This window comes from Salvelinus namaycush, chromosome 5, assembly GCF_016432855.1.
Source record: "Salvelinus namaycush isolate Seneca chromosome 5, SaNama_1.0, whole genome shotgun sequence".
In the NCBI taxonomy this organism is placed as follows: Eukaryota; Metazoa; Chordata; class Actinopteri; order Salmoniformes; family Salmonidae; genus Salvelinus; species Salvelinus namaycush.
Genome location: NC_052311.1, coordinates 55,984,506 through 56,005,712, shown reverse-complemented (window position 1 = coordinate 56,005,712; position 21,207 = coordinate 55,984,506). Strand labels below are relative to the sequence as shown.

Sequence of the window (21,207 nt, the reverse complement as noted above, 5' to 3'; positions counted from 1 at the left end):
TGTGTAATGCTCATTCCTTCAACGAGAAACGCGAATCCGACCATCACCCCTGGTGAGACAAAACCACGACTCGTCAGTGAAGAGCACTTTTTGCCAGTCCTGTCTGGTCCAGCGATGGTGGGTTTGTGCCCATAGGCGACGTTGTTGCTAGTGATGTCTGGTGAGAACCTGCCTTACAACAGGCCTACAAGCTCTCAGTCCAACCTCTCTCAGCCTATTGCAGACAGTCTGAGCACTGATAGAGGGATTGTGCGTTCCTGGTGTAACTCGGGCAGTTGTTGTTGCCGCCATCCTGTACCTGTCCCACAGGTGTGATGTTCGGATGTACCGATCCTGTGCAGGTGTCGTTACACGTGGTCTGCCACTGCGAGGATGATCAGCTGTCCGTCCTGTCTCCTTGTGGCGCTGTCTTAGGCGTCTCACAGTACGGATATTGCAATTTATTGCCCTGGCTACATTTGCAGTCCTCATGCCTCCTTGCAGCATGCCTAGGGCACATTCACGCAGATGAGCAGGGACCCTGGGCATCTTTCTTTTGGTGTTTTTCAGAGTCAGTTGAAAGGCCTCTTTAGTGTCCTAACTTTTCATAACTGTGACCTTAATTACCTACCGTCTGTAAGCTGTTAGTGTCTTAACGACCGTTCCACAGGTGCATGTTCATTAATTGTTTATGGTTCTTTGAACAAGCATGGGAAAGTGTTAAAACCCTTTACACTGATGATCTGTGAAGTTATTTGGATTTTTACGAATTATCTTTGAAAGACAGGTTCCTGAAAAAGGGATGTGTCTTTTTTTGCTGAGTTTATAAACATAGCAATAGGCCCAGGTACTAATGTCCCATAATGACTATGGTTATTCTGAAGGATGCTTAATTACCAGAGTATGGTTGAATATTAGGCTAGATTATAATTGGAACTAAAGCCAGGGGTGTTTTAAAATATTCATCTGACAATCTTTCCCAGAAGCCTCTACTAAGGGCCAACAGAAAGCAAAGAGAGAACTTAAGAATTGCTGCCAACTCACCTCCTCCAGCGTATCCCTCCGCCACTGCTCCATGATACGGGGGTGCCACCACTGCTCCACCCTACGTCTGGTGTCCGCTTTATAGTCCCTGTCCCAGACCCCTGTCTCGCTGAACAGGGTCCGAGCCCCGTCTCTGGGGCAGGGGGAGAGGAGGAGGGGCAGGGGGGCACGGTCAGCCCTGGACCTGGGTCGCCCCAACCCCAACAGGATACTGCCACGCGGGCAGAGAGACACTCTGGCTGCCATCTGCATGGCTCTGTTACCTAGGTAACAGGACAAGGTTCTATTAGTCAGTGCTCTGCTCACAAGAAAAGACAGCAGAGCACACAGAAGCTGCAGCCAAAGCCTCAGTCAGCTCGTACCCATTCTTAAGGAAAATAGGCTGCTAGGAACAGGATGAAAATAACAGTCTGGAGTTTGATTCTGGTTAACAATAGTTGTTGAGTAATACCTGTTCATTAGCACAGTAATAGATGTTCAATAACACCTGAAGGCATCAGGTCACATAAGACTTTCACGCAAAAACTTTGCTGAAAAAAGGCACACACACACACACAGTCGCCAAGGTAACCCAATAAGATATTATAGGGTAAATCCATTTGAATTCAATCACTTTTTGACAGCACTCCTTTTGATTTGAACGATATCTTCCATACATATTTGCCCATTGTAGAAGTGCTCAGAAAGTTACTTTTTGCACCTGAATGTACTCAAAGTTGACTCATTTTGCATACCCCACCATACCATGAGAAATCCATGTCTGCGTCACTGTAAAAGATAAACGAGGTTGATCAAATTTAAAAGCTTACAAACAGGGTTGTCAAACTATTTTATAATGTCTGGGATTTTCGTAATTTTATATGTATTATTTATTATTCATATTCACATATGTTGTAACTTAGACCCTATTTTACATAATCTTAGGTTTTTGTGTTGTGCCTGCTATCGGTTGAGAAAACATTCTCTTGGATAAAGGGGTGGGTGTCATGTTTTGGCTGATACATTTACTAAAATGGGTATAAAATCTATTTTAAACTTTCAAATGGTACCACAGAGATGGTTGGAGGTCCACACATCAGAGAATGTTGACTTGAAATATCAGTTGTTTTATATTATACTGTCAATCCTCCATAGAAAACCTATTGAACTCATAGAAATATAGACAACAGAATAGCCATGACCATTTAAGTTGACATTCGACGGTGGGTGGACTGGCAGTCATCACTGTGGTAGTAATAAGATGTTAACATTTGTATTTCATTTAAAATGTCAATGGTGTACCAGTCAAATTGCAGTGGTCTGAAGGGATAGGTCCATTCTAGGAATACTATTTATATGATTGAAATGAGACCCACCGTGTATTCTAAGGCATTTTGTGTCTAAACAGATGGCAAGAATAACACAAAATCCTCAGGATGGTGTGAAATAGGGTGTAAGCTTCAACATATGCAATTATAATTTGTTGAAATCTGAGTTTACGTGTTTTATTACAATTGACGTTCAATTTGTATATGTATATATATACAGTACTAGTCAAACGTTTGGACACACCTACTCATTCAAGGGTTTTTCTTAATTTTTTACTATTTTCAAAATTGTAGAATAATAGTGAAGACATCAAACTATGAAATAACACACATGGAATCACGTAGTAACCAAAAAAGTGTTAAACAAATTATTCAATGTAGCCACCTTTTGCCTTGATGACAGCTTGGCATTCTCTCAACCAGATTCACCTGGAATGCTTTTCCAACAGTCTTGAAGGAGTTCCCACATATGCTGATCACTTGTTGGCTGCTTTTCCTTCACTCCAACTCATCCCAAACCATCTCAATTGGGTTGAGGTTGGGTGATTGTGGAGGCCAGGTCATCTGATGCAGCACTCCATCACTCTCCTTCTTGGTCAAATAGCCCTTACACAGCCTGGAGGTGTGTTTTGGGTCATTGTCCTGTTGAAAAACAAATGATAGTCCCACTAGGCGCAAACTAGATGGGATGGCGTATCGCTGCAGAATGCTGTGGTAGCCATGCTGGTTAAGTGTGCCTTGAACTTGAAATAAATCACAGATAGTGTCACCAGCAAAGCACCCCCACACCATCACACCTCCTCCTCCATGCTTCACGGCAGGACCCACACATGCGGAGATCATCCGTTCACCTACTCTACATCTCACAAAGACACAGCGGTTGGAACCAAAAATCTAAAATTTGGACTCATCAGACCAAAAGACAGATTTCCACCGGTCTAATGTCCATTGCTCATGTTTCTTTGCCCAAACAGGTCTCTTCTTCTTATTGGTGTCCTTTAGTAGTGGTTTATTTGCAGCAGATCGACCATGAAGGCCTGATTCACACAGTCTCCTCTGAACAGTTGATGTTGAGATGTGTCCGTTACTTGAACTCTGTGAAGCATTTATTTGGGCTGCAATTTCTGAGCTGCAGTTAACTAATGAACTTCTCCTCTGCAGCAGAGGTAACTCTGGGTCTTCCTTTCCTGTGGCGGTCCTCATGAGAGCCAGTTTCATCATAGTGATTGAAGGTTTTTGCGACTGTACTTGGAAGAAACTTTCAATGTTCTTGAAATTTTCCGCATGAACTGACCTTCATGTCTTAAAGTAATGATGGACTGTCGTTTTTCTTTGCTTAGTTGAGCTGTTCTTGCCATAATATGGACTTAGTCTTTTACCAAATAGGGCTATCTTCTGTATACCAGTACCAGTCAAACTTTTGACTGGTACTGTATATATCTAAAAATAAACGTATATCCCCTACCTTGTCACAACACAAATGATTGGCTCAAACACATTAAAGGAAGAAATTCCACTGTTTAACAAGGAACACCTGTTAATTGAAACGCATTCCAGGTGACTACCTCATGAAGCTGGTTGCGAGAATGCCAAGAGTGTGCAAAGCTGTCATCAAGGCAAAGCGTGGCTACTTTGAAGAATCTCAATACAAATATTGATTTGTTTAACACTTTTTTGGTTACCACATGATTCCATATGTTTTATTTCATAGTTTTGATGTCTTCACTATTATTATACAATGTAGAAAATAGTAAAAATAAAGAAAAAACCTGGAATGAGTAGTTGTGTCCAAACTTTTGACTGGTACTGTATATATCTAAAAAAAAAAAAAAAAACGTATATCCCAGGGTGAGAGAAGGACAATATGAAAATCTGGATACTGCCCAACACTACTTTCTATCCACTTCTGCCATGCTGGGCAAACAAGTATAGAAAGTTGTTGAAATCCAAAGGGATGCAGTCAAAAGGTGATTTAGATAGATTTAGCCTACATTATTATAATAATAACACAACAACCTAGGGAACAGAGGCCACACTCACACATAGACAGTCAAGTGACACAGATGCTGCTGACATGACACGTCATGAAAATATTTACCAAGAAGTGTTCCATCCCACACAGCATATAAGTCAAGGCCCTTGGTAACACAAGGCCCTTGGTAACACACATTATTATAATAATAACACAACAACCTAGGGAACAGACGTGTCAACCTACACCTGCCTCTAGTAATAGGGTATTTTCCTGGTCACTAAATCATCATTGCAAGACTGCCATAGAAGACATCGAGTGGTTCTCACTCTATACAGTATGCTAGACTATATCCCTGAGCTGGTGGGCTGTGCCTATGAAGGGACCCCTGGGAACTTCTCTAAAGAGCCTATAGCCTAGTGGTAGTTAGCTCGTACATATCTATACAGAAGGTGGCACACTGATAAACTCAATTAATCTGTAAGCCTACTGATATGGATAACTTGAAGGAGTTGGTTTCACATAAGTTATCTATCTTTGAGAATTCAACAAAATGTTTAGTACCTCCAAATATATCAAACAAATCACAAAATAATCACTACATGCACAAACAGTATATGTCAGTTTCTTTCATGCACGACCAAGTCAATAATATTGAAACATTTGAAATTATGATTGTCTGCAGACTGTAGAGCAAGTGTTGCTTGCTCACCAGCCAGCAGCATTCATTCTCCTCAAACACCCACTCAAACCATAGATAGAGACATCTGCTCTGCTGTAGCCGAGCTACTATAGTCTCTATGGGACAATAAACAAGGTTGTGTCTGTGCATATGAGAGTGTGTAGGAGAGAGAGATAGAGGATGAGATGTTTCTATGGTTACATTGACCCTTGTGAATGCCATATCTTTACCATGGAGAGCCTTGCATACACCTTGAGAGATTCAGGCGATGCAAATCACGTTGTTCCAAGTTCACATAGGGTAAATACATTAGCATTTGTGTAAGATATTAATGTTATGTGCTTGTTAGTTATTCAAGAAATGAATCACGAATACAGTTAATAAGAAACATAGCTAGCTAAGTTAGATCGCGACTCGAGTTATCCATTCTTGACATGACACTGACAGCCACATTAGCTAGCTAGTGACATTTGTAAGCTAGATGCATTGTTGAACGTCTGTGAAAAAAATGCTTTGATCACAGGGTTTGAAGTTACTCACTGTGTTCAATTTCCAAATCCTTGCATTAAGCGATATGACTTTTATCATGATCCATTATCTATATCAGATTAAAAATGTTATTGTGCACGTAAAGTCGTGCCCCTGTTGCCATAGCTCACACCTCCAAGTGCGCCGCCATGTTTGTTTTTAAAAGCTTTATTGACAACTTCCTCTTAGAACATTGTAACAGGCGGGTTCCAAAGTACTTTACTGATAAACACTAATGTGTTTACAAACACTTTTTTTTATTTTTTATTACTATGAATGTTAAATTAAGAGGTTAAATATACATTTGATATATCATTATGTGTTTTTTTTATACATGTAGGGATTAATGGGTTCTTCAGTTGTCCCCATAGGATATCCCTTTGAAGAACCCTTTTTGGTTCCAGGTAGTACTCTTTTGGTATTAGGTGGAACTATTTTGGGTTCCATGTAAAAACCCTTTCCACAGAGAGTTCTACATGGAACCCAAAAGGGTTCTACCTGGAACCAAAAAGGGTTCTCCTATGGGGACAGCCGAAGAACCCTTTTGGAACCCTTTTTTTCTGAGTGTAGAATGTTACGTGTCATCTGTGTGGCAAATCAAATCAAATGTATTTATATAGCCCTTCTTACATCAGCTGATATCTCAAAGTGCTGTACAGAAACCCAGCCTAAAACCCTTTTGCAGGACCCTAGACTTTATTTTATACCCAACAGTCATCCAAAACGGGTCTGGTCTGTTCCACAACTCAACTGTATGGGCAACCTGGTGAGTTAGGGGATCTCTCTTACAGTGTGTGGCTATATTTTTCTGCAGGTGTGCTCATATATTGATTTTGTGTGTGACTGTGTGTGTGTGTGTGTGTGCGCGTACGTGCGTGTGTGCGTGTGTGTGCATGCGGGCGGGCATGTGAGTTCATCTGAGTTCCTGTGTGTGCCTACCTGACAAGACATCTTGTTATTATTCCCAAAATAAAAACATATCAGTTAACTGAAACCAATCAAACATGACGGATAAATGTATATGCAAATGTGAGCATTTTGGATACTAAGAAATATAAAAGTCTATTTGAAGTTTTGGATGAAGTTAGATGGGATAGGAGTGAGACTATTTTCTCAAGGTCAGCACGTCCTAGTTTCACAGTCAGCTCTACTTCTTGTTTGTTCATTGTTGTCAATGTGCTGTGAATCTCCTTCAAACAACAAAACTTTTCTCTGTTTCACTGTCATAACAGACACCATACCCACTGATACAAATTCAGTATAGGCATTCTCAGTGTCGCCTTGATGCAATTTTTCCCATAGTTGTGATCTCAAAGGGAAAAGCTTGCAGTTGCATTCTCAAATGACATGGTTTCTGCCCACATTGTCAACCTGTTTTATTGCATGATGATATCCTCAGAAACCAACTGAAAGAAATACATAGTCACTTTGACAATAACAGTCAGCAATGACCAAGATATATTGTGTAGTCAACCACAACTTCTGTCTTCTAATTTAGTCTAATTTACATTCAGTGAGTCTGTATTACATTCAGTGAGTCTGTATTACACTCAGTGAGTCTGTATTACATTCAGCGAGTCTGTGTTACATTCAGTGAGTCTATATTACATTCAGTGAGTCTGTATTACATTCTGTGAGTCTGTATTACATTCAGTGACTTTGTATTACATAGGTTATGGAGTATTTTGTGTCAATAAAGGGAAATTGTTGACTTTAGGCTACACATAAGTTATTGTTCTCATTCAAATTAAATAACTTGGATCTAACAGCTAAATATTGAGCTATACATGTTAAAAGTTCAAACTTTACACTACAGCATTTGCTTTATTTTATTAATTGCAATGTTTGGCAGGCACGAGACGGTTCTGCTGGTTACCTTAGCAACCCTTTTATCTCCACGCCAGATTATTTTCAGTTAAAGGATTTAGATTTGTGGAACGGGGAGTTAGGCGAACCAACAAACACACACACTCACACACACATACACACACACACACATAAAGGCTCTCCTCAAACTTGTTACAGAGTGAACGATACAAAATCACTAACAACTACACAAAAACTGAAAGGCCTTCTGTTATGTCTTGCAGTAGCACGTGCCTCTTTGATGTCGACTTCCATGGTAATATGATGACTGTACAGAGTACGGACTAGTGTTTCCATGCACTCCATCTCCATTACAGAAGAGATAGATCCAACGTGGAGGAGGATGCCTCGTCTAATCAGAGGCATTTCTCTATGAGCGATCCCCTGAGCATGCACCTTTGATCTGACTGACTCGCATACAGAGGGAAGGAACACAGAAAAAGGGAAAAAGAAGTGAAAGATGGAGACGGGTGGGTGGTGGAGGTCTGGTGTGGTGTGGTGGGAAGGATAGCGAGCGGCAGAGAAACAGCACAGAACAGAAAGGCTCTGCACTATCCATAGTCTGACGTCAGTGTGCTAAACTAAACCTGGGGTGCCGTGGCTGCTCTCCTTTCATGTTGTATATCAGAGTCAAGAGGACTGCGTCCCTGCCCAGGGCACAACTCACAGGATGGGGTTATGAGGAGAAAAAGATGGAAGCGGAAAATGGGGTTTTGACACTATTTAAACAGTTTTCTCCTACTGCCCTTTGAAAGAATAAGCTTCCTTCAACTGATCACTGATGAATGAATGAATGAACGAACAGGACACTGGGCACATAAGTACAGTACTTATGTACTTGATACATTCATGAAGGTCAAAATTCTCCTTCGATTCAAGGTGGATTGAGTACTATTCTATCATCTGATCATAAAAACAAAGAAAAGAGGCCAATATGAGGATTGTTATGAAACTATAACAGGATTGCCTATGAGTTGTATAGATAGACAATGGATTGTATTTAGAATATTGAGAATAGGATGGGTTTGTCTGAGGGTCACTAATCCTGATGTCAATCTCCATTGATGTGCTTTGATGTTGTGGTTCAATACAGACCCTTAGCTAAAGACACAAGGTGAAACAGCCTGGGAGTTAACATCACAGGTTGAGGGAGTTCTCTGTGTGGGCAAGGGATTTATCTTCCTGGACTCTGTACTGTTAAAATAGAAAGCCTCAAAACACTATCATTGGGTAGTAAAACCATAAATAGTGCACTTGAACTGAGATCTGGTGTTTGGAGGGTGTTTGAATGTAAACTCAATGTAACTGTTCTGATAGACTGAATGGATTTCAAAACAGAATGGAAGGACCCTGAAACACCAAAGTGGTTCTACAATCTGAATAATTGTGTTTTTAAGAGGGTGGTGTTGTATTTTTAGGAGTGTTGTGAAAACCCTTTTTGTGTTTCAGTGCATGTAAAAGGCAGCATCAAAACACAGAAATAATGTTTTGTTAGACTGTTTCTCTCATTCAATCAAATGGTTTTACATTTCTAATTGGTTTCTAGCATAAATATTGATTGATCATTTTCAGTCAATATTTTGATTAACATTTTAAAGAAGACTATGAAATGAAAATTGTTCCTATATGGTAGACTTTGGGACTTGTTATAGGCCACAGTTGCCAGGACCATTGTGAGATTATAAATAATGTTACAATCAAAATGATTTAAATTATAGCAGAGGTAACACTGGTATTCATGTGAGAAGGTACAGTTGAAGTCGGAGGTTTACATACACCTTAGCCAAATACATTTAAACTCAGTTTTTCACAATTCCTGACATTTAATCCTAGTAAACAGTCCCTGTCTTAGGTCAGTTAGAATCATTACTTTATTTCAAGAATGTGAAATGTCAGAATAATAGTAGAGAGAATTATTTATTTCAGCTTTTATTTATTTCATCACATTCCCAGTGGGTCAGAAGTTTACATACACTCAATTAGGATTTGGTAGCATTGCCTTTAAATTGTTTTACTTGGGTCAAACGTTTCGGGTAGCTTTCCACAAGCTTCCCACAATAAGTTGGGTGAATTTTGGCCCATTACTCCTGACAGAGCTGGTGTAACTGAGTCAGGATTGTAGGCCTCCTTGCTTGCACAAGATTTTTCAGTTCAGCCCACAAATTGTCTATGGGATTGAGGTCAGAGCTTTGTTTTGGCCACTCCAATACCTTGACTTTGTTGTCCTTAAGCCATTTTGCCACAACTTTGGAAGTATGCTTGGAGTCATTGTTAATTTGGAAGATCCATCTGCGACCAAGATTTAACTTCCTAACTGATGTCTTGAGATGTTGCTTCAATGTATCCACATAATTTTCCTCCCTCATGATGCCATCTATTTTGTGAAGTGCACCAGTCCCTCCTGCAGCAAAGCACCCCCACAACATGATGCTGCCACTCCCGTGCTTCACGGTTGGAATAGGATTCTTCGGCTTGCAAGCGTCATCTCTAGGAGACAGAACGCGTTTCCTTCCTGAGCGGTATGACGGCTGCGTGGTCCCATGGTGTTTATACTTGCGTACTATTGTTTGTACAGATGAACGTGGTACCTTCAGGCGTTTGGAAATTGCTCCCATGGATGAACCAGACTTAGAGGTCTACAATTGTTTTTCTGAGGTCTTGGCTGAATTCTTTTCATTTTCCCATGATGTCAAGCAAAGAGGCACTGAGTTGGAAGGTAGGCCTTGAAATACATCCACAGGTACACCTCCAATTGACTCAAATGATGTCAATTAGCCTATTAGAAGCTTCTAAAGCCATGACATCATTTTCTGGAATTTTCCAAGCTGTTTAAAGGCACAGTCAACTTAGTGTATGTAAACTTCTGACCCACTGGAATTGTGATACAGTGAATTATGAGTGAAATAATCTGTCTGTAATCAATTGTTGGAAAAATTACTTGTGTCATGCACAAAGTACATGTCCTAACCGACTTGACAAACCTATAGTTTGTTGACAAGAAATTTGTGGAGTGGTTGAAAAACGAGTTTTAATGACTCCAACCTAAGTGTATGTAAACTTCCGACTTCAACTGTAGATGTGAACACCACCTTAGTTCATTTGAACAGTGTGGGGGGTTATATGAGATCAAAGCAGGAGGACTGTGGGTTCTTTCAATGGCTGCAATGAACCAGGAATGTCATTTTATTGTGGTTGTTGGAAGGTTGGTTTTGGTTTGGAGGGAACACACAGGATAACTGACTCAGTGGTTGGGACTCTCTTTTACCCTTCATTTATTTTTCTCTCATTCTCTCCATCTTAGTTTCACAATTATTACATGATTCCACTTCTTTAATTTGCAATTTAAGTAATAGATCTCAAACCAATATAGTAAAATAACACAGCTATCTATTCATCAACAATTACTCTGGGATGAGCTAATGACTGACAGATTTGATCCACTCCCTCTTTGCCTTTGAATGTCATTTCAAACACTGATGCCTGTTTTCAAACTAAAGTAATCTCTCCTGCAAGCAGAAGTCTACCTCCACCCACACCCCTCCTCCCTCCCTCCCACCCACCTCTCAGGATCAACCATGACAAACAACCCATGTTAATCACACCCTCTCGCCATGTTTCGGAGGGTGGTTACAGTTCACACACACACACACACACACACACACACACACACACACACACACACACACACACACACACACACACACACACACACACGTGCACAGAACCAGAAGACAACCGATCACACAGCATCAGAGAGAGAACGTTCCTCCTCTGTGTGACTGGATAGAGGAGAGGATGCGTTGGGGTGGTGGGTGGAAGGTGATGGGGGGGGACTGGTCGGTTCCAACCTATCAAAAGGTGACCTTTTGGGGGACGGCCGTGTGATTCACGTCCACGTCGGCCACACTGAGAAGTGGCAGCATCGGCACAGGCAAGAAGCAATCTCACACCATCTTGGCTCCCAGAATCCAATGAGGAAGGGCCTGATCAGCCTCTGGCTGTGACCATTGTTCAGAGGGTTTGATAAGTGTGATGTTATTTCCAGGGCCTATTTCACGTCGACAGCCCCTCAGCAGGCGCCCGGCCGGTCGTGCACTGTGTCCTTCATTGATCTTTTCCCAGAGAAGACAAAGATAGATAAAGAAGAGGAACACCGTGGTATGGTGAAGATGGACGGTTCTGAAAGGCAGAAGGAGTAGAATTGTTAGTTAGAGACCATAGAAACGTCGGGGACACCGACATCCAAGCTCATTACCATGTCAACTGTAACATTTCCCTTGGTTTTCAAGCAAGTGTGTTAAGTATGACCCCGGTGTTCTTATTTGTCAGGTGGAACAGCAAGATCAGTTCTATTTTGAGAACAATTACTTCTCAGAAGCATTGTTATACAGTTTCTTACTTTTCATTAACAGTGGTATGCATTCTGACAAACCATCATAGTACTGTATTAAGAAACTGCATAACAATAAACTCAGATACAAAACTGAACAAAAAAGTAGTTTGGTACTAGTGCCTATACGTCACATGCCAGTACATGAGAAGTTTCTAATCAAATCCATAATTTACCCCAAACTATATTGCCCCATACTAACCCTTTCAGCCCACAACAACCACTGAATCTCCTGAGAGGGCCTTATTAAGAAACACAGAGACATTATAGTTGGTATCGTTCCTCTGATCTTGCCCAGTGCTATTATAACAGGTCGACACGGGAGTAGAGATTCACATCGTCTTGTTTTAATCAGAGTTTTGATGTTGAGTGTCTAATAAACTGTGTTGCTTTGCCTCATCAAGACTGGTAGTTCTGTTTCCTGTGAGAGAAATGAGCACCTCCACATACAGTACATAACAACACAACGCTTCCTTCCTTCCTCCGCCCGCCATCCCGCACGGCTCCTAACAGGACTCCTCGGTAGTTAACGCTACTAATTAGTGCTCCTCTCTGCTATGGATCCATCTGCAGTCTCACAGACACAGGGGGAGGAGGAGGAGGGAAGATTGTGTGTACCCCGATTTCTGCAGATCGAAACATTTTGCTACTCACCACAATCACGGTATATGTTGGGGGCATTTGAGTCCGCCTGTCCAACTTCTCAATCTAAATAGTAATCCTTTTGATTTGATTGGTTTATTTGAATCCCCATTAGCTTTCACAGGGGCAGCAGTATTCTTCCTGGGGTCCACAAAAAAAAAATACTGATAGACAGTCACACAAGGACAGTCACACAAATTTAAAATACATCGATATACAAACAACACAACAAAAAATAATGTATGTGTTAGAGTGTCTGTGTGTGTGTGTTGGTGTGTCAGTCCCCTCATTTATAGTGGTGTTGTCACTGTTGTTGTTTTTTAAGGCATGTACAAATGTAATCATATCAAACCTCTCATTCACTGTATGAGTACACAACCACACCAGCCACATTGTCTCACGTCAGATAGCGTCCCTCCTCCACGACGCTCATCCCTCAATCGGTGCAGGTGGAATCAACGTGCTGATGTAAGACAATGCACCAGACATGCAAGTAGCTATAGAAACTAACATAAACCCTAACCTGAACACACATCCTACCCAGAGGCACTTTACGTTTCTCCTAAAGATAGAATCAGATGGACATTAATAATATAACTCCTCTCTAAATCTCTCCACTTCTAAATTGTCCCTCATCTCAACCAATAAGTAAAGGTCAGCTGGTTACCATGGTGATGGGTCAGGGGACTTGCCTTGCCATTGTTGGAATGAAAAGGAACAGCAGAAGTAAGAAGTATCAAGGGACTCAGTCACAAGGCTCAGATCCACAAAATGAGTGAGAGCACGGAGGATGTGAAGACAAATTTATCCAATATCTAATTAAACAGGTTGTCTGTGTGAGCCTATAGTACAGAGAAATAGTGCCTGTCTGCTCCTGCACAGTGAGAGTGGATGGAGGAGAGACCAGAAGCCACGAACAGGTCTCTTTTTAGCAAGGTCCCCGGTAAAAAGAGACATTTTGAGAAAATTAATCTTTTATACATTCTCCTTTGGCACAAGAGAGACTTTTATCTCTGTCCCATTAGCATTTTTGGCGCTGAAGCAATTTACATTTTTATAGCATAATTAATGAACAAGAAAGTAATTTACATTTTCGCTCCATTCGCCGGGCACATTGTCTGTCTGGAGCATATTTGATATTTGGAGGGGGATGTATTTGGGAATGTGTGGGTGAGTTTGTGTGTCATTGTCTCTGTATTTGTGTGTGTCAATCAGTGTGTCAAGCAATGTGTGTGTGTGTGTGTGTGTGTGTGTGTGTGTGTGTGTGTGTGTGTGTGTGTGTGTGTGTGTGTGTGTGTGTGTGTGTGTGTGTGTGTGTGTGTGTGTGTCAAGCAATGGGTGTGTGTGTGTGTGTGTGTGTGTGTGTGTGTGTGTGTGTGTGTGTGTGTGTGTGTGTGTGTGTGTGTGTGTGTGTGTGTGTGTGTGTGTGTGTGTGTGTGTGTGTGTGTGTGTGTGTGTGTGTGTGTGCAGTGGGGAGGAGTGTGTGTGGAAGTTTAAGGAAAAGATGGAACAGAATAGGCCTTAATAAACAACAGGGGAGGAATAGAGGAGGAGAGGTGTTTTCAGGTGCAAATTGAGGCCAGAGGCGACCTGTCTTTTACTTCAGCTGGTGCTCACATCAAAAGGCTGGAGGCAGTCCTTCACAGCAAATTAAACCATTCAAGCAGCTCAAAGGGAAATATAATTCATACAAGTGTCATACATATTCCCGACAAACATAAAAAGAGAAACTGTGTCATTGTTTTGCTTTTTTCCCTCTCCAGGTTGATGACCCTTGTGACGGTTAACCCTGTAAAGCCTGGCTCTTATCTTTTGAAAAGGGCTCTCACGTTGATAGTGGTTTTCTGGCTTAAACATTAAAGGAAAGTTAGAATAAGGAATATCCCATATAACATTAATGTATATCAGTGAAAGAGAGCGACCCGGCTCTATGTATTTTACTGGTTTGTGACTCACTGACATCGTCCCCTGGTTAGATGGGAATAAAGCAGCCCAAGAGTTAACACACAGGAACTTTATTTAAACACACTGAGGAAGATTAATATTGGGATGCACATGGGAATGTACATTGGGATATAAAGTGGGAAAGATAGTGGAATGGTACACTCTTAGAAAAAAAGAGTTCCAAAAGGGTTATTCGGCTGTCCCCATAGGAGAACCCCTTTGGTTCCAGGTAGAATCCTTATTGGTTCCAAGTAGAACCGTTTTGGGTTCCATGTAGAACCCTCTGTAGAAAGGGTTCTATATGGAACCCAAAAGGGTTCTACCTGAAACCAAAAAGGGTTTTTCAAAGGGTTCTCCTATGGGGACAAACGAAGAACCCTTTACGGTTCTAGATAGCACATGTTTTTTTCTTAGAGCATAGTGGTTCTGTAATGACAGAAACAGAGGTAATTAATACACACATACCGAATGAATACACCAGGGCACAAATGCATAGATACAGAATATAGCAGTAGTAAATGTGAAAGGACTGTATAGATTGCATATGTCATCTGCAGAGTAACACACAGCACAGTAAATTCAACATACAATAGACAATAATAGTAAGTAACTATGAAGAACAATATACAAATGTCACACAACTCACTTTGGACACCCACACCATCCCACCAGTCCAGAGATATGAGTGAGTCCAGATGTTGATGTGCAGAGACAGATTTTGCTCTCTGCCACTGCTTGAGGGAGACTGACAGTATAGTGTTGTCACGATCGTCATAATAACACTCGGACCAAAGCGCAGCGTGAAATCGGTTCGACATATATTATTTGAAGTGAACCGCACAAAAAACAATAAAGAATTGTCACACCCTGGCCTTAGTTATCTTTGTTTTCATAATTATTTTAGTTAGGTCAGGGTGTGACATGGGGAAGTTTGTGTGTTTTTGTATTGTCTAGGGTGTTGTAATGTTTAGGGGGTTTAGTAGAGTAGATGGTTTAGTGTTCAGTGTAGGTGTCTAGGAAAGTCTATGGTTGCCTGAATTGGGTCTCAATTAGAGACAGCTGGTTATGGTTGTCTCTGATTGGGAGCCATATTTAAGGCAACCATAGGCTTTAGCTGTTTTGTGGGTAATTGTCTATGTCTATGTGTAGTGTTTGTGTCAGCACTATTTGTATTTATAGCTTCACGGTCGTCTGTTTGTTGTTTTGTTTCGTTTTTTCCTTCTTATAATAAAGAGAAGATGTATTTTTCACGCGCTGCACCTTGGTCCTCTCTCTCTCCCTTTGACGATCGTGACAGAATTACCCACCAAACCCGGATCAAGCAGCGTGACAAGCGGCAACAGGATCAAGGCATCAAGGATTCATGGACATGGGAGGAGATATTAGATGGAAAGTGACCTTGGGCACAACCGGGAGAATATCGCCTCCCTCGTGAAGAGCTGGAGGCAGCGAAAGCCGAGAGGAGGCGATATGAGGAGGCAGCACGGAGGCAAGGCTGGAAGCCCGCGAGTACTACCCAAAAATTTCTTGGGGGGGGGGGGCTAAGAGGTAGTGGGCCGAGGGCAGGTAGGAGACCTGCGCCCACTTCCCAGGCTAACCGTAGAGAGCGGGAGTACGGGCGGACACCGTGTTACGCAATAGAGCGCACGGTGTCTCCTGTACGTGTTCATAGCCCGGTGCGGGTTATTCCACCTCCCCGCACTGGTAGGGCTAGATTGGGCATTGAGCCAGGTGCCATGATGCCGGCTCAACGCGTCTGGTCTCCAGTGCGTCTCCTCGGGCCGGCATACATGGCACCAGCCTTACGCATGGTGTCCCCGGTTCGCCTACATAGCCCGGTGCGGGTTATTCCACCTCCCCGCACTGGTCGGGCGACGGGGAGCATTCAACCAGGTAAGGTTGGGCAGGCTCGGTGTTCAAGGGAACCAGTACGCCTGCACGGTCCGATATTTCCGGCGCCACCTCCCCGCCCCAGTCCAGTACCACCAGTGCCTCCTCCACGCACTAGCCCTATGGTGCGTGTCTCCAGCCCTTTACCACCAGTGCCTAAACCACGCACCAAGCCTCCTGTGTGTCCCCAGAGTCCTGTGCGTCCTGTTGTTGCTCCCCGCACTAGCCCTGAGATGCGTGTCCCCAGTCCGGTACCACCAGTTCCGGCACCACGCACTAGGCCTAATGTGCGCTCCCAGGGTCCAGTATGCCCTGTTCCTTCTCCCCGCACTAGCCTGAAGGTGCGTGTCCTTAGCCCGGTGACTCCAGTTCCGGCACCACGCACCAGGCCTACAGTGCGCCTCATCCGGCCAGAGCCATCCGTCTGCCCAGCGCCATCTGAGCCATCCGTCTCCCCAGCGCCATCTGAGCCATCCGTCTCCCCAGCGCCATCTGAGCCATCCGTCTGCCCAGTGCCGTCTGAGCCATCCGTCTGTCCCGAGCCATTAGAGCCGCCCGTCTGTCCCGAGCCGTCAGAGCCGTTAGTCAGTCAGGAGCCGCTAGAGCCATTCGTCAGTCAGGATCTGCCAGAGCCGCCAACCAGACAGGATCTGCCAGAGCCGCCAACCAGACAGGATCTACCAGAGCCGCCAACCAGACAGGATCTACCAGAGCCGCCAACCAGACAGGATCTGCCAGAGCCGCCAACCAGACAGGATCTGCCAGAGCCGTCAGCCAGCCATGAGCAGCCAGATCCGTCAGCCAGCCATGAGCAGCCAGATCCGTCAGCCAGCCATGAGCAGCCAGATCCGTCAGCCAGCCATGAGCAGCCAGATCCGTCAGCCAGCCATGAGCAGCCAGATCCGTCAGCCAGCCATGAGCAGCCAGATCCGTCAGCCAGCCATGAGCCGTCCAGCCAGGATCCGCCAGAGCCGTCCAGCCAGGATCCGCCAGAGCCGTCCAGCCAGGATCCGCCAGAGCCGTCCAGCCAGGATCCGCCAGAGCCGTCCAGCCAGGATCCGCCAGAGCCAGCCAGCCAGGATCTGCCAGCCAGCCAGGATCCGCCAGAGCCAGCCAGCCAGGATCCGCCATTCAGTCCGGTGCTGCCCTTCAGTCCGGTGCTGTCCCTCAGTCCGGAGCTGCCGTCCCTCAGTCCGGAGCTGCCCCTTATCCTGGTGCTGCCCCTTATCCTGGTGCTGCCCCTTATCCTGGTGCTGCCCCTTATCCTGGTACTGCCCCTTATCCTGGTGCTGCCCCTTATCCTGGTGCTGCCTCTTAGTCCGGTACTGCCCCTTAGTACGGTGCTGCCCCTTAGTCCGGTGCTGCCACTTAGTCCGGTGCTGTCCCTTATTCCAGTGGGGTTAAGAAAGCGGGTAGTGACTATGGTGGGGTGGGGACCACGACCAGTGCCAGAGCCGCCACCGTGGACAGACGCCCACCCAGACCCTCCCCTAGACTTTATGCTGGTGCGCCCGGAGTTCGCACCTTAAGGGGGGGGTTATGTCACACCCTGGCCTTAGTTATCTTTGTTTTCATAATTATTTTAGTTAGGTCAGGGTGTGACATGGGGAAGTTTGTGTGTTTTTGTATTGTCTAGGGTGTTGTAATGTTTAGGGGGTTTAGTAGAGTAGATGGTTTAGTGTTCAGTGTAGGTGTCTAGGAAAGTCTATGGTTGCCTGAATTGGGTCTCAATTAGAGACAGCTGGTTATGGTTGTCTCTGATTGGGAGCCATATTTAAGGCAACCATAGGCTTTAGCTGTTTTGTGGGTAATTGTCTATGTCTATGTGTAGTGTTTGTGTCAGCACTATTTGTATTTATAGCTTCAAGGTCGTCTGTTTGTTGTTTTGTTTCGTTTTTTCCTTCTTATAATAAAGAGAAGATGTATTTTTCACACGCTGCGCCTTGGTCCTCTCTCTCTCCCTTTGACGATCGTGACAAGAATAAACGACACGTGACGCTATGGAGTGCTCACAGGCAATTACACATAAACAAGATCCCACAAAAACCAGTGGGGAAATGGCTGCCTAAATATGATCCCCAATCAGAGACAACGCTAAACAGCTGCCTCTGATTGGGAACCATACCAGGCCAACATAGAAATAAAACACCCTAGATTACCCACCCTAGTCACACCCCGACCTCACTAAAATAGAGAATAAAAAGGCTCTCTATGGTCAGGGCGTGACAAGTGTGACCTGCAGAGTCAAGACGATGGGCAGATGAATGTGATTTATGCATACCTGTGGTCTAAATGATTAAGTGTTATGTGGGGTAAATTATATCTGTTTTGAAACTGTCAATTGCAACAAGACAAGCAGTCAGGATGTGTTTTTTTCTCTTCAGCCAGACTTCAAGCCAGACATGTGATATAGACGTCCAGGGGACATTTTCCATTGAACTCTGTGACACTGCTATGTGTGTGAGCGTAATCTAATCAGGTCTGTACAAAACCTGAAGGCACAGAACAGAACAATAGCCTACATGGTGGCAGAGGGGAGATTTCGGACATTGTCACATGCCAAAATAGAACAGGTGTGCTAGTAAAATATGTAAACCTTGATTAAAAAAATAAAATCCCTGCCAACACTGCAGCCAGCTGTGTCCCAGTAACGTGGCTGTAATTCTAATCAGGTTTTCCCACTCACAAAATGGAGGTGTTCCTAACACATTGAGGTTCATTGTATTTTCCAACATCAAATACAGTCAAAAAGCAATCCTATGTGTCACAAAACAGCTGAGTCACTCTCACAAGGTGTCCTACCTACGCTTATAGAGAGAGACAGATGTTTACTGATGTGCCTGGCTACCCTTGAGTGCACCACAGCTACATGTCCCAGTAGAATTTGCCAGTAATGTTCCTCCATAACGGCTGTCTGTCACAAACTGTATATAGCCTCGTTATTGTTATGTCATTTTCTTGTGTTACTTTTAGATTTAATTTTTTAAACTTTTGTTTATTTAGTAAATATTTCTTGAACTGCAGGTGGTTAAGGGCTTGTAAGTAAGCATTTCACGGTAAGGTCTACTACACCTGTTGTATTGGGCGCATGTGGCAAATACAATTTGATTTGATGTGATCCCAACACTTGGCATTACTGAGTCTGCTGGTGGTAACACATCTAAACATGCACTCTAAGAAGTCTGACTGGGGCTGAAATATAATTAATTAAGACTAAATACATTATCATAAAGAGAGAGCATCTAACTTGATTACTTCCCCTTAAGGCAATTCATCTCCGGCACCTGCTTTGATTTGATATGCCTTGCTCCTGGCATCCTAAGGGGGATTTCATTGCCATCTTATGCTTGTGTAATTACCATCAACTGGTGTGCACACAGACTCACCCTGAAGGGGCATTTGAGGATAATCAATGGATTGACTGGTTCTGTTGAATGATCCTGGGTCAGTTTAGCATTTTCCTCACTAATGGGGTTGGGCAAGGGGAAGCTGATCCTAGGTCTGTACCAATGGGGAACGTCACCCTGGAGCGGAATTCTCCCTGTCCATTGTCTGTGGAATTCATGAGTTGCTGTCCGCTTCAATGGTGCTGAATCTCAAATCCGCTTTAGCACCATTGAACATTTTACTCTTTTGACAAAGTCCAAATTTGAGTCATACGGAAACATATTTTCCTGCATCACAATTCATATTACAGGCCTAGAGCATAGGGACTCAGTTGGCCAAAAAGAAAGCAATAAGGGTGATATGTTTTGGCACAATCATACATTACACAATAACTTATCCGTCCCAGGGTTGCAGATATCCTACAGGGGGGGAGGAAGAAGAGGGGGAATGCCTTGTATCTTCCTCCCACCCTGTCCCTGAAGCCGCGCACGTATTAAGTGAAGAGAGGCTCGAAGGTTGCAATGCATGTTCCCAGATAGGGCAACTCCTACTTTCCTTCCTCACACACCTGAGAGAGTACCAGGGTCCTCGCAGCACACCACAGCCTATCTCTTGCATGCAAAGTAGCGCCCAGTAGCAGTTTGGCAAGGAACCAGTTACTTTGGGAACCAAATCTAGGGCGGGGGGCGCGCACGGCGCGTGTGACGGACAGCTGACGTTTCCAACTGTCCTCTCCCGCAACGGAAGATGCACACTATGGATGTTTGTATAAGCGCTGGAGACGGCCGTTTTCTGCATTTTATTAACGACGGACACGCCTCGTCAGTTGCCTTGCATCCCCACGGAACATCATGCGAGTAGGAGCGACGCACCCAATGCCATGCTGAGCAACTCCCCGACTTTTCTGCTGGCCCTGACCACCGTAGCCGGACTACTCCAGCGGTGCCACGGCTGGAGCGACGAGGACCTCCTGTTACCCCCCATCAACTCCACCAACAGATTCTTGGCCAACTTGGAGGTGGACGTGCACTACTCGAAGAGATCCGTGGAGGAGAGCGAAGCCTCCTCGTCAGACACTTCGTTACAGCCGTTGCCACAGTGCAACGTCAGCGTGCAGAGACTTTTCCCCACCTCGCTGGTGGCTCGCTGGGACAGCAACTTCGGTTTCCAGTGCGATGTGTTTATATATACCGCCAATAACAATGGAAGGGCTTTTTTCTCTGCTGCTATCAACAGGGCCATCTCACCTGTTCTCATCGAACACCTCGGAGTCACCGGCGGCCAGCAGGAGTTTAGACTGTGTGTTGGATGTGGCATGTCACGATACCGGCGATTCGGCAAGTCAAAGGCTCAGCAGACGGGGGATCCCATCAATTTCTGCTGTGTTGACTTCAGCCTTGACGAACTAAATGGGGACAAAAGTTGGAGATTGAACCGTAAACCCATCGAGTCAACTCTTGTGGCTTGTTTCATGACTCTAGTGATAATAGTGTGGAGTGTGGCTGCCCTCATATGGCCGGTGCCTATTATTGCAGGATTTCTGCCCAACGGAATGGAACAAAGACGGCCGAGATAA

The 21,207-nt window shown here is 44.1% G+C and overlaps 2 protein-coding genes across 2 annotated transcripts in view; one reads left to right on the top strand and one right to left on the bottom strand.

Annotated features, from left to right (window-relative positions):
* The window catches only part of lars2 (leucyl-tRNA synthetase 2, mitochondrial), a 42,099-nt gene extending 36,431 nt beyond the window's left edge, over positions 1-5,668 (bottom strand). Inside the window, exons 1-2 of the mRNA XM_038994580.1 lie at positions 5,525-5,668; positions 1,024-1,286 (exon numbers count right to left, since the gene is read on the bottom strand). Coding sequence (XP_038850508.1) covers positions 1,024-1,275 — 252 coding nt within the window. The 5' untranslated portion in view covers positions 1,276-1,286; positions 5,525-5,668. The remainder of the gene's footprint in view (positions 1-1,023; positions 1,287-5,524) is intronic.
* Positions 5,669-20,511: 14,843 nt separating this feature from the next.
* On the top strand, positions 20,512-21,207 carry LOC120047200 (transmembrane protein 158). Its single transcript, XM_038992732.1, has one exon. The coding sequence runs from the start codon at positions 20,512-20,514 to the stop codon at positions 21,205-21,207; it is 696 nt and encodes a 231-aa protein (XP_038848660.1).